Raw genomic sequence first — 14,718 nt, 5'->3', positions numbered from 1 at the left:
GAAGGGGCATTATGGCAACTCATATACTATGCGTCATCTCTTATTGAGTAAAATGGTCAGAGCTATTGGTGAGCATTGGAAATCAAGAATTCATATGAAAAATATTTCTTTGGAAATACATTTAAGAGTTGACATATTTCCCTAGAAATGTATTTGGGGGTTGACATTGGAACACTTTCCATAGAATATATTTCTGTGGAAATATATTTGGGTTTGTCAATGGAACAGTTTCTGTGGAAATATATTTGAGATTTGATATTCGTTCAGTTTCTATAAAAGTATATGTGAAGTTTGACATTGGAACTGTTTTCGTGGAAATATATCTGAGGGTTTATAATTGAACTGTTTCCTTGGAAATTCAGAAATCTTCGGACAGCTGTACAAACTGGTTGTATATTTACCATAGTAAGAATTTGCTGACCTTGCTAATAAATTTGTGGTGTTTGTTCTGACTTAACACTGTCCATCTTACAACTTAAATGAGAGTGTTCTTTGATTTTGTACACCGATTCTTGTGATATTGTCTGTAAAATGTAAATATATAAGTCACAATTTCATCTGCCCATCCATGTGTTTAAATTGTATTTGTTTTAAAATCAATTTGATTCTTGCGCTTCTCACACATAGCTAAGAAGATATAATTGAACTTGATACATGAATTGCGGCAGACTGGCATAAAACAACATTCACCCAAAACATGGACAACATCCATTCTTAAAGGCACATTGACTGCAGTATTTTCATTTCAAATGATAAATTTGGTGATGAATATTTTTGCGGATTGTATCAAGATACAATTGTAAAAAGAGACATTTATGTGTAAAATTCTTTAGGCCAGACCAATTTTATTTCTTGTTTTATGGATTTTTGTCCTCAGAAAACCTAAAGGCAGGAGGGGAAAAACATTTAACTAAAATCACCAGTTAAAGTAATATTCCTTCTAAATATTAAAAGTATTTTGCTTCTGGCAATTTATGAAGTGTATATATGGCCAAAAACAATCCAAACAAATTTTTCTTGGAAGTTTAGATTTTGGCCAATAATAACATAAGGATTTTATTTTTTGAGCGGGGAAAATTAATTTTAATTTTTTTCTTATTCTTGAGAAAAGGAAGGCGGATCTGTAAAACAAGAAATAAAATTGGTCTGGCCTTAATAAAATCTATAGGGAACAAACTAGGAAGAGATTTCCAAACTTTTACCGAAATGTTGAACAATATTTAGAATGGTGGCAGACACGGAGTATTGGTTTAGAGTATTAGAGTTCCAGCTGTTATGTGTACAGATGAATTCACATTTTAGTTCACAATCAAGTTCCACACATCCATCAACGTGACTGATCATTGTCCATCGTTGTTGATCCATCCATCTGAACTTTAAACAAAATTCCCTAACTACTTTACCTACATGGGACATATTTATCTTGTACTTATTATAGTTTCCATAGTAAACAAATCAGTATGGTGAAGTGGTTGATAATTAAAGGCATGGAAACATACAGGGCCTCTGGGAAGAAACCAGTGCATCCTTCATTATCAAGTGTAGTTATCTCCCTTGTATTATCACAAACACATTTATTTATGAAGAAATTTCATCATTTCCTGTTATTTCACAGAATTTCTCTCACTCCTGACACTAATTTGATTGGAAGCTATGTGTAGTATTATGACTTCAAATCACACTTCAAGCAAAACAGGGGCGGTGGGGAAGCCTAGTGGTTAAAGCGTTGGCTCGTCACACCGAAGACCCGGGTTCGAATCCCCACAATGTGTGAAGCCCATTTCCGGTGAAGCCCATTTCTGGTGTCCCCCACCGTGATGTTGCTGGAATATTGCTAAAAGTGGCGTAAAACCAAACTCGGTCAGTCAGTCAGTCAAGCAAAACAAAGGAAGCAAATGGATCCAGATTATTTTTCAAATTAAAACACTGTGAAAAAATAATGAATCAATGTTGACATCAACACAACTGATATTGGAAACAACACAGAATTTGGTTCATATCTCCACCACTGTTTCGGGGTGACTCGAGCTTGGTAAATGAAGTTGTGTTGTATACTGGAGGTTTGTGCAGTTGCAGCTGATGCAGATGAAGCAGGATGATGCAATGACCTTGATGGTTAGAACTTGTGTAGATGTTGCTTGTACATGCTGTATTCCACTGTAAAGTGATGGCTTCTATGTATCCTACTATTATCCAATAAACTGATTTTATCTTTGAGTTTTTGTTTGCTGAGTGTTTTTAGTACAGGGAAGAAACAGGGATAAACTGATGTGAAATCCAACCTCATTAAAACAGAAAATTTACACATCCACTTCGCTGCAGAAAATTTGTAAGCTTGGTCAAGAATGAATTTTGATATTTTACAAGCTGCAACTAGTTAAATGCAATTATTTAATTAATTGAATAAACAGTTGAAAGCTGTTTGATTTTCTATCGATAGCACTTGTAATTTCAGTTGGGGAAGTCCACATCTGTGGAAGCTGTGGTGGCTGAGTGGGTTAGATGGCTTACTTTGTGTTTTGGCGATTAAGTGCCCGACTCTGTAGTGTGGGTCTGAATCCCAGATGGAACTCAACCTTACAAAAGTACTAGAATCTGAACTTTACTGAGAAAGTGTAATCCCAAATATGACTTATGGTACATTTGACCATTTTCTTTGTGGCATGACCGCCTCCGTGGTGTAGTGGTTAGAGCGTCCGCCCGGAGAGCGGAAGGTCGCAGGTTTGATCCCCGACCACGTCATACCAAAAGACGTTAAAATATGGTACTTGTTGGTCCCAGCCTGGCGCTCAGCATTAATGGGTACAACAAGGACTGGTCGGCTCGGAGTCAATATAATGTGTCTGAGTGGGGTATTCATGCTTCACTGCGGCATGGTATCTCAGTTGGCTAGCACTATAAAACCAGCTTCAGTCTGGGCTAGTACAAGCAGGTGCACATACACATACACACGCATGCACGTCGTCATATGAGCGAAATATTCTCAAGTACGACGTTAAACCCAATTTCACCTCACCTCATCTTTGTGGCATTGTGCATTCGTATCTCTGTTGTTGGTATTACAGAAGCTGTAACATCACCCTCACATCTGTTCATGTACAGAAAACACGACGGACATTGTTGTTTCATTGCAAGATTTTTTACTATGATATTCTAAAAATATCATACTCCTAAAAACAACACATTCAACATCTTTGGACATAAAAAATAAAATAAAAATGAAACGACGGAAGAACACAGGATTCACAAAGTTGTAAATAGAACGTGAGTGAGTATGGTGTTGTGCTATTTTTAGCAATATTCCAGCAGTATTGTGGCCATGAGTACCAGAAATACGCTTCACATGGTGTACTCCTGTGGGAATCAAACCCAGACCATAAGCATTACGAGTGAGTGCTTATACCACTTGGCCACCCAACACTATCTTACAACAGTTAGGCAGCCAAGGGTAAGGAGTCTTACACTCCCACTTCTCCATACAGAACAGAACAATGTATCTTAATAGTACATACCCTGTGTATACCTGTATATCCATTTGCAATATGTCTATAAAGAGTGTGAAACTTTTGTAAAGCTTCAAAAATATTGTCAATAAAATGCTAGTAAATATATGCATGTTATTGACCATGCAAGTCATAATAATTCATGAATATTGCTTACAAACCCTTGTATTTTAAATGACATATATATCAAAACAAATTAAATATGTCTTATTGCTAAACCAATACCATATATATTATTCATGTTTATCATATACAGTGGAAACCTGATAAGTAAAATTTCAAGGGACTCGCCAAAATTGTTAACTTATCAGGTATTTTACTTATCCAAACTTATAAAAACCTGCAAATGACATCTACTAGTATATGCATGTATATGTATGCATATGTAACAATGAACAACTTATCAGGGCTGGCCTCCAGTTGTCAGTGTATTGTCAACTGCTTGACGCCAGCGAACTGTAAGTAGGATGTTTGTTTGACTGGAGACTGACACGTGCCCCTCATGTCGGATCATGTGGTGATCGCTAATTTAGTTATCCATCTCTTTTGTTAAGTAATTTACTTCCAGGGACCGTGAGAGACGTTTAGTTAAGCGGTATTGTTTACTTATCCGAGTTTAGTTAACCAGACTCTAATAGTGATAATTAATGAAGAAATTTGCCGGGACCAAAGAAAAGTATTTACTTATCAGGTCTGTTTAGTTAAGCGGTCTTTACTTAGGCGGTTTCCACTGTATTCACCAAATCACACCATCATTATTTCATCAGAATGAACCAGTCAGGGTGGCAGATCAGTCACTATACACATAATGTTCAAGAATTCCCCCAGTAGATACGATCTCGGAGTAAGCAATCCTTGGCGCCGTGTAGCCTGCAGCAGCAAGCGTCAGTGCTATCGGCAGAAAGTGTTCTATACGAGGATGTGCTTTGGGAAATTCCTGCTTGCTGACACAGCCAATCAGCTTCCTCCGTTTGTCTTCTCGTGAATAATCCGGGTTTTTCAGGATGTCATGCAGCCACTTCTGGTATTCCAGAACCCACGGGGCTGGAGGCCCATCGTCTCCAATCATGTTCTTCCCATGGGTTGTGAAGCCACTGCCGATTATCAGGATACCCTCTTTCCGAAGGTCAGACAATGCCTCCCCAAGGTCAAGGTGCTTTTCCATACTGAGGCTGGACATGAGGGACAGCTGGAATACTGAAAACAAAAACAAGTACTACAATCTGTACTGACAACGTGTATTCTAACATATCACACATCTAATATTTAACCACTTTCTAAATGACATTATGTATTCCTCACTTTTGATAATTAATGGTTGGTTGGTAGGTTTGTTGTTTAACGCCGCACTCAGCAATATTCGAGCTACAGTCAAATCCCGATGAGTCGAATCGCTGGGGACCAAGTAATAAATTCGACTTATCCATGTATTCGAGACATAGGTATGTCTATGAGGGTAGAAAAAAGGATGATCCAGTCCTAATTCCTCCGCCTAAGCATTTGTTTATCTAATGATTTCCATATCACTAATAGGGGCACCTTATCAGTTCCAGTCTGATTAGCACAGACAGTGATTTCCGTAAAATCACTAATCTGCCTTTTGAACTCACCCGTCAATGGCGGAAAGGTGTGAGCCGAGCTAGTTTGTTAATTGTATCAGTTTGCTACACAAATCAACTTCTCCTTGACTGATTTCGACTTATGTATACAAGATTGCTGTTGTTTGAATCTCATGGGACCAACTTTCCTTTTCGAGTCATCGTGTGTATTTATGAGACGAATTCGTGTAACCGGTATTCAAATGATGACAACTATAACAGGGAATGGTCGGGACCGACAGCTAGTTCGAGTTATGCATAATATTCGAGACACCGGCATTCGACTCATTGGGATTTGACTGTATATGGCGGCGGTCTGTAAATAATCGGGTCTGGACCAGACAACCCAGTAATCAACAGCATGTGTACAATGTGTGAAGCCTATTTCTGGTGTTCCCCGCCGTGATGTTTCTGGAATTGTGGCGTAAAACCCAACTCACTCACTCAACCTTAAGTCACCATTACACCAAACTGACATACCTGGAATATCAGCTTTGGGGTACATCAAGAGAAGTGGGACGAAGACACCATGGTCAAAACCTCGCTCTTCATCAGCACCGCAAGTAAACCCCCTAGCCTCCAGCACCTGCCTGGTTCTCTCAGCTGATTCCGGAGCCCCAGGGGAGGGCCATTTCAGCTTGTATGTGTTGCTAGGAAACCCATAGTAGTCGAAGTACAGGGGTGGGGAGGGGTTGGTCATGACAGTGGGGTGGCGCTCCTCCCAGTGAGCACTGACAACCAGGATGGCCTTTGGATGGGGCAGCTTCTCCAGCTTGACCATGTTCCTGAGGTAGTCTGCAGCCTTGGAGTCCTTGTCTATTGCCTTAAAGGCAGGGAATTCAGCCTTAGACATGAAGAAGGAGGGGCCGCCGCCGTGGGAGAGGAACACTACTGGCTGTAGAGTCTCAGACATTCTGGAACATGAAGGGAACTTTGTTGACACACTGATGTTTAAAAATAATTGGTCAGTTAGCAGTCAGGTGAGGTGAGGTGAAATGGGGTTTCAAGAATATTTCGCTCATATGACGACATGCATGTGTGTGTATGTGCGGCTGCTTTACTAGCCCAGACTTAAGGTATAGTTTTAGGTTAGAGTAAAACTGATTTTAACAGTACGTAAAGAGTTGCCTCCCTTGGACAAGCCCATGACTAAGGCATTTGACTGTGATGTGAAGAGTTATCTTCCTTGGTGTAGAGGGCGTTAGATAACACTGCGCTTACCGCTAGCATGACGACCGCTGTCGCACACAAGTTTTTACCCTCCTCACCCTCCCAGAAGCTTTACTGGTTTGTGGAGTCACGCAATGTATGACACAATTCCTTGTCAAGCTGTCACTTTCAATTTGCAAACTGCATACTTAATTGTACTGTGTGGGAGATATAATATACATTATCACATTACAGTAACATTTTGTAAGTCACCGCATGCTGACACGTTTCATGATGTATCTTCCAGCATCTTGAATTTATTTTAATTGTGGCAAATGTTTTAATTGCTTGTTATTTGAAGTAGAAGTTAAGCTGGTTTTATAGTGCTAGCTCACTGAATTCACACCCCACTCAGACACATTATACTGACTCCGAGCCGACCAGTCCTTATTGTACCCATTAATGCCGAGCACCAGGCAGGGACCAACAAGTACCATATTTTAACAGGGATCAAACCATTGACCTTCCTCTCTAACCACTACAACACGGAGGAGGCTATTTAGAAGTCAGTACAAAAGAGCTGAAGGCCCGTTCTGGAAGTTTGTTATTGTAGAATATTACTTACATGGTCCTGTAATCTGAATCTTTTCTAAACCACATTCTGTAAGCTAAATAGGGTTACCCAATATAGGTAACAATTAATTGATAATTTTCCTTACAAATACATTTCCTGAACACAATTTTTCATTTATCTATCATTTTGTTCATTTTAACTGCCTCAGACTTGTCCAGAAAAATGTACCTGTGCTTGTAGACAACACAAATATTTGTACTGACCAAGGAGAAGTCCCTCTTAAAATGGTTCCCAATACAACATCTATCACCAAAGATCACATAAACCCTCTTCAGGATTATATCCTACGGAAGCGCTGAAGGGACCTCATGAAATATAATTTATCTTGAGCGTACAAGTAAGTATATTGAGCGCACAAGTTAGTATCTTGAGCGCATAAGTTAGTATCTTGAGCGCACAAGTTAATATCTTGAGCGCACAAGTTAGTTATCTTGAGTGCACAGGTTAATATATTGAGCGCTCAAGTTAGTATCTTGAGCACACAAGTTAGTTATCTTGAGTGCACAAGTTAGTATCTTGAGCGCTGCGTTAGTATGTTAGCTCAACTTAGTATATATTGAGATACACTGCTTCATAAGCAGTTCATGTGGAAACAAGGAGGAGCGGAAGCTTGATCTGATTCATGCTTATTTCAGTCTTTGGGTTCCAATACAAACACATAACACATCTTCTTGTCAAAACTCAGGGTATAGTATAGTACGCCACTCTGAGGCGTATTCTGAGGTGTATGTCCCTCTCTCGTACCAGATACCAGATTTGCTGATGTTACAGTGAGTGAGTGAATACGGTTTACACGCTTTTAGCAATATTCCAGCAATATCGCGATGGGGGAAACGAAATGGGCTGCACACAATATTGTACCCAGGTTGGGGAATCGAACCCAGGCGTGACGAATGCGGGCCAGCTTTAACCACGAGGCTACCCCACCGCCGCTGATGTTACATATACTTTATTCGCGGACGACTTCCGACTGATCTGAACAAAGACATGGTTATCGTTGATGCATCAAAAATGTATTCAATGCGGTTTAATCGTGAAACAGGATACTGTCACGGTCGCGTTGTTGGACCCGAATGGTGTTGAATTTAAGCTCAGGGCACTGTCTTCATCGACGTCTTTATTCTTCAACTTCCTGTGTTGTTAAAACATGTTAAATAAACTACAACACACATACGTTATACATAAGGGATTGATACGGAAGAAGTGAAACGGGAACACGGTATTTTAGTAAGAAATAAAGTCGGTATATATGCTATACGTGCACATACTAATGGATCAAATAAATCAGAAGTGGTTTTAAATGATATTGTACAGAGTTAAACTGCCATTGTACCCACGTTAGGAAACATTACTGATACATGCAAACCAAGACTACAGACTATAGTTCCCTGAAAGTGGTCGACTTTACTTCCAATACATCAGACATTAGTTTTATAATTAAAATTATATCACAACGCGTTTACATTTTTTCATGGTCATGTAATAATATATATACATAATAAAGCCGTGGCAAAAACAAGTTATCCAAGTGTTCATAATTCTATGTACCAATATAAGAAGTAAGTAAAACCACTATTCATCCCTGCAATAAACTCCTACTCATGTTTATGTTTTAATTCTTATTATGACATGACACATACCTAGGCCTGCTTTATGTAATAAAGCAAAAGTGGTAAAATCAGATACAAAGAATAGTATTGACAAGCATAAAGACTATGAGCGTTTACATGATAAACATTATCAATGTTCATGATACATTTGCATACTTTTACATAGTCTCATCATAAACACCTATAGTTAACTCCGACTTTGCATCGTTTGAAATCTTCCAAAAGGATATAAGTTTGTACATTTTAGCCAGCAGTCAAGCAAATGTGCGTTCCATTAATGCCATTAGATGCTAAACATGGAGTTGAGCTCAAGATATTAACTTGTGCGCACAAGATATTAACATATCAAGATATTAACAATGCGCTCAAGACACAAGTTTTACCCTCCTCACCCTAGCTTTAACTTGTGGAGCTCAAGATATTAACAATTCCTTGTCAAGATGTCAACTTCAATTGCAAACTCAAGATACTAACTTGTACTGTGCTCAAGATATAAATACATTATCACATTATTAACTGTAACATTTTTGTCAAGATACTATGCTGACACAGATTTTAAATGATGTATGGCTCAGCATCTTGAATTTATTTTAATTTGTCAAGATTTTAACTTGTTGCTGAAAGAATAAGCTGGTTTTAATAGCTCACTGAATTCACACCCCACTCAGATATTAACTTGAGCCGCTCAAGTCCTTATTGTACCCATTAATGCTTAGCACCAGGCTCAAGACCAACAAGTACCATATTTTAACAGGGATCAAACCATGACCTTAACTCTGGCTACAAATGGAGGAGGCTATTTAGAAGTCAGTACAAAAAAGAGCTTAACTCTGGAAGTTTGTTATTGTAGAATATTACAAGTCCTGTAATCTGAATCTTTTTCTAAACCAGATTCTGTAAAGCTAAATAGAAGGTTACCCAATATAGGTAACAATTCAATTGATAATTGTTTGGCTACAAGAACACTAATTTTCATTTATCTATCAAGATTTTAACTGCGCTCAAGATATTAACCAGAAAATGTAAGATGCTTGTAGACAGCACAAGATTTTGTAACGACCAAGGGAAGTCCCTCTTAAAATGGTTCAAGATATTACAGCATATATTTATAGGTCACATAAACCCTCTTCCGATTATATCCTTATTGTTTAGTTTACAGATTTATGGAGATGTGTATATTGATTATGATTTTCAGAAATACTTTTTAACTTGATACTGATATAAAAAAAATAAATCATTATTTCAATTGGTTGCTAGGAGGATGGCTATTGGAAGGGAGGTAACTCTCAACATATAAAAAAATTCCATTCAACAACCCCTTCTGTCAGAATGTACCCAACTCCGTGTCTAACACACTCAACTATATTTCGGCATTATCTACCCAACACCTTTTGTAACATCTTCACCAACCTCTTTACGAGTATCCCCACGTTCTGACAATCAGTCTACACTACCATCGAACTGTTTCTACCATACACCCTGTCAAGAAACGGCCACCTTTCTTTCAGTGTGTTCTCCACCCTACCTACCATCCAACGCCACTGACAGTCGCCATTCAACGTATCCCTTTACACCGGACATCACCCGTTGTTAGTATATACCCTCTCTAACAAACGACACCACCCTCCGTATCTTAGACATGTAAGATCATCAATGTTATGGTACAAAAACAACACCTTACCTGTCAGCAATACCGTCGATCAGTGAGACAGTGCTTGTTCAACGGTTGTATTTCATGCAGGGATATCCGTATAATATTCACTTGGTGGTACGTGGCATATTGCAGAATAAATACTTTATTTCTAGAACAAATAGGATTTCTAGGAACCCGGGATCGGAAAACGCAAAGTCATTCTGCATACGTAATTGTCGGTAGGAAGTCCAGTCACCTGACTGACATCGTAAATTACGTCACAGGGGGAGATTTGTGGGGCGCTTCCTTCTCTTACATTCAACAGTTTAATCGTGGACTTCGTGTGCTGGGGTTGGGTACTTCTGTCTGAGAGTATGGGTTCGAATCCCGGATGGGACTCAATTCCGATCGTACTTCAATTTGCATTTTTGGTAATCCAAAATATATATTTTTACTTTTTTAACTATTTTGACCACATTGTAAACGACATTGTGTTTCAAAACCCATTCAGCACGAAGATATTCGTCATGGGTTTTTTTACGGGCAGAAGTCAAGTAAATTATTTCTTTTTATAAAATTTATGATCTTAAAACCGAATGTTTTAAATATAGCTCAGTCGAAGCAGAGCAACATATCAAAGCAAATATTACACTGATAGAGTCTATCTACGTACAGTTTACCCATACAAAACACTTTGTTAGGGTAAAAAAGCGCTATAGACACATTTAGCGAGTGTGTGTGTGTGTGTGTGTGTGTGTGTGTGTGTGTGTGTGTGTGTGTGTGTGTGTGTGTGTGTGTGTTGTGTTGTGTTGTGTTGTGTTGTGTGTTGTGTTGTGTGTGTGGTTGTGTGTAGTTGTATCGAGACTTGTGTTGACTAATCCATTTTGAAGAAAACAATATTCAACATCGCGTGAAACATCAATGCGGTTACTGACGGGCATTCTGGAGTATCCTACCTATTCTACCCTAGTACAAATTTCTGCTTAAATGCATCATACATCTAATATAGTATGCATTATATAGTATATGGTTTCATCAGCAAAGTCAGAATCTTAATTCAGATTTACAAAGTCTTTAAAGAAACGGTGATGTTTTCTCCCTTTTTTATCATCAAAAGAGTCTCACATACTCCCACGAAGAGCTCTACGTGGAAACAAAACGCTATGAAATACTATACTATACAGTCTATTTGACACTTTTTGTAGACATACATATCTTTGACGCTGGGCCTTTATATCGTGAAATTTAACCTTGTTGAACCACTTGAGAGAAAAGGTTTTAAAAACTGTGCATGCGAAAGGTTATACAAATCTATGTTACTCCGACTTACTTATAAGGACGTAGATTGTGGATAATATATATAAGACAACTCCGGTGGAAATAATAACTCTGATTAAAATCTAAACGTTTTAGCTTTCAAAACATTATTGATATTTCCATATCAGGGCTATACTAACATTTATTCTCTGACATAAACAAGTTTTACAACAAAACAAAGTTTAAATTAGTTTAATGAACTATAATGAAAAGGAGCCCTGACACTTTCTCCTGAAACTGCAGTAATATGGACTTACATATAATAACTCGATTGAGTTGTATTAGATTTAATTGCAACTAAGTTTAGGCATTGTGACATTCTTGTTGGTTTGGTTGGTTTGTTGTTTAACGCCACATTCAGCAATATTCTGTAAATATTCGAGTCTGGACCGGACAATCCAGTGATCAACAGCATGAGCATCGATCTACGCAAACGGGATACGATGACATGTGTCAACCAAGTCAGCGAGTTTGGCCACCCGATCCCGTTAGTCGCCTTTTACGACAAGCGTGAGTTTCTGAAGATCAATTCTAGCCCGGATCTTCACGGGTCTTGCTGGAAACATACATGACCAAATGATTGAGCCAGGGAGACTTGGGGCGGTGGAGAAGTGTTGCACGCCCACTGAATACCCTACAGTGTCATAACAGCTTCGCAAATGGAAAATCCCATGTTGGAGTACATAAACCGTGTTGGATCCGTTTCCAGAATAATCGTGAAATGCGTAGCCGAGATAGGCGGATTTGTGAGACTTCATCATTAGCTGGATGGGCTCGTAAAATATCTAAAACTTCACTAGTGTCTTTCTTCGCGTGGGTAATGGGTGGCCCAAACGGGGAGTTGTGTCCCGTAACGTGTCAGGATCCAGTTGTCGTTGATTGTAACACTAAATTCGCCCTAATTAATAATTAGGATTTCCGATTTGTCAGACTGAACTCTTGGGCATCGCTTTCCCCACTCACGTACTCGTTGCCACGTTTTAGTTTAGCTTCCTTGAATTTTCATGGTTGGTTAATTAACATTTTCTTTGTGTGAAGATTTGAGTAATTTGATGTAGAGAAATGCCTATAGAATTGGCCCAAAATTAAATGAACCTTTTTGCACTATGTGGCATTATATTTACATTTATTCCCGCCTATGTATTTCAACAATGTTATTCATTTTGCCTGGTTTATAGTACAGTTTAGTGAGGTGGTATTGGGACGGCAAAATATCAAAGAGCTCAAAACAGATTTCTTTATTTCCATGACCGTGTTCTCATAACCAAAACCATTCAAAAAAAGCTTTTAAAAGTTCAAATTCATGTTAACGAACTATTTTCTTTAGACGACACACTTCTTCAAATAAAAACACACACATTTACCTGTGACTAAACCAAATTTCTCTCCCACCTTTAAGGTATTCTTACAAAACAGTCGCGAGACAGGAAGTGCATGTACTGATTGATCTAATTTGTTGATGCAGCGCGTGGTGTCCTTCCCTTTGAAGTAAACCGATGCTGAAACCTGATAGTGGAAAGAGATTATCGGATTTGAGGACCAGATCACCTACTCGAGATGTTTATTGAGTCTATGGATATACAATTAAGCTACTCCAACAACGAATTCTTTACACACAATTAAAGTAACGCGTTGGTTTGATTCGCGTTAAGTTTGACCTATAATGAGAAAATAGCTAGAACAATTTAAATGTGTTCCGGTGTATATAATCATAAACCTGAACAGCTCTTAAATCTTGAGTTCTCTCTTTTCTTTTTATCAACTTCATTTTTTCTCAAACTATGTTACATCCTAGTATGTTGGATATCTGATTATGTTCATGTATGTGTATATATCATCATGTAATGACCGCCGTTTATGCCGGAAGACTTTGGTTTCATGAAAAAAAATAATAATAAAATACCCAAAGAAACTTCATTTTTTAACCTTTTATATGTTTAAGACAAAATATTAGGGATATCAACTTCTTCTTTATTGTATACACGTTTCTGGGCTATTCCTTGCCCCCTTCGTCACCTTCGGAATAGCCCAGAAACGTTGTGTATATAATAAAGAAGAAGTTGACATCCATAATATTTTGTCTTATACTTTAATACCAACTTCTAAATGCCTCTCAAGAACCTTTTATATGTTCATCATTATTCACTTAATAAATATGTTTTTAAACAATAACAATAACCATTTATTATACTACATCTATATTAAATTCCAAATCTCTATTATTCTTTACCTATTTCATATTTTTTACCTTTCTAATTCGGCATCCCATTTAAAGTTCCCAATACTCAGGTTTTTGGGGTAGAAACATCACTCTTTCAAAAAAATTATTTTCTGTTCCCCCTAATAAGTGTAAACCCCGTCACCGAAATACTTTAGTTGTGCGTGAGACGTTGAATAAAACAAATAACTAACTAACTAACTAGCTTGTATTAATAATATAGAAATGTAAGGATAGCAATCCTGGTAGAAACCATCCTCATCTTCAATCTGCTCTCGGTATCTAATTACACAAGCTTGCAACCACCTGTTGATTGGTAAGCCCAGGGTCAGCAAGCAAATGGTTTTACTTAACAGTCATTTTGAGGTGTAAATAAATATGTTTTTATTAAGTTTATGCGATATAGATGCTGGTTCATCTACACACCCAAACCCATCTTAAGCACCATCCTTTCTTCGGGAGCAGGACAATTGCCACCGGACAATTATCACCGGGACAACTGCCACCTAGGATAATTGCTACTCGGAACAATTGCCACCCAGTTATTTTTACTATAATAATGAGGACAATTGCCACCCCGAATTTTATGTAATTTTATTTGAGAAAATGAATGCAGGTTGTCATTAAACACAACTTTATATGATGAAAAGTCAATGTTTTGGGGTATCCTGACTTTGATGAAATCTCAGCTTTCATGAAAACTCAATATGCACTGATTGGGAAAAATGTCAAACTTGAAAACTTGTGAAGTTATTGATATAAGTTACTAACATAATTGAGAGAATGTATTGAAAGCACTGAGAAAACTTAAGATTAAAGTGCTGAGAAGCTCAAGTGTTTAGAAAATCAATTTGTGAGCTTGGATGCTGAGAATCTGTATCCTACCTGCGCAGGAATGTATGACGTCAGCTAGAGTAGATGGATCACTTCCCGAAAATGTAATTGGGCATTTATTTGTGCAAGATTTGTCAAGTTGATTATATGGAAGAATATGTTGTTATTTGTTATGAATTACCATGTCAAACTCAATAAAGTTGGTAAAGAAACTGAATTATG

General features: G+C 38.0%; 1 protein-coding gene and 1 long non-coding RNA gene across 4 annotated transcripts; both read right to left on the bottom strand.

Moving 5' to 3' along the window:
- Window positions 1-620: 620 nt before the first annotated feature.
- Window positions 621-14,119, bottom strand: LOC124259871. Its single transcript, XR_006893939.1, has 3 exons — window positions 14,108-14,119; window positions 13,541-13,543; window positions 621-729 (listed from the first exon to the last, which is right to left on the bottom strand). It is a non-coding gene; the product is annotated as an uncharacterized LOC124259871 (long non-coding RNA).
- LOC124259867 (4,5-DOPA dioxygenase extradiol-like) lies at window positions 3,118-10,398 on the bottom strand. 3 transcript variants are annotated; one of them, XM_046694083.1, is made up of 4 exons: window positions 10,257-10,398; window positions 5,582-6,015; window positions 4,239-4,700; window positions 3,118-3,756 (listed from the first exon to the last, which is right to left on the bottom strand). In XM_046694083.1, the coding sequence occupies exons 1-3, from the start codon at window positions 10,352-10,354 to the stop codon at window positions 4,294-4,296; spliced, it is 939 nt and encodes a 312-aa protein (XP_046550039.1). In that variant the 5' UTR covers window positions 10,355-10,398; the 3' UTR covers window positions 3,118-3,756; window positions 4,239-4,293. The 3 variants fall into 3 exon arrangements, with proteins under 3 accessions (XP_046550039.1, XP_046550041.1, XP_046550040.1); XM_046694085.1 differs by having other exon boundaries at window positions 10,176-10,397; XM_046694084.1 differs by having other exon boundaries at window positions 10,323-10,389.
- Window positions 14,120-14,718: the final 599 nt, after the last annotated feature.

This window comes from Haliotis rubra, unplaced genomic scaffold (assembly GCF_003918875.1).
Source record: "Haliotis rubra isolate DU_JTF1 unplaced genomic scaffold, ASM391887v1 Scf74, whole genome shotgun sequence".
In the NCBI taxonomy this organism is placed as follows: Eukaryota; Metazoa; Mollusca; class Gastropoda; order Lepetellida; family Haliotidae; genus Haliotis; species Haliotis rubra.
The sequence above is the reverse complement of the archived record's forward strand: the minus strand, read 5'-3'. Positions and strand labels throughout refer to the sequence as shown.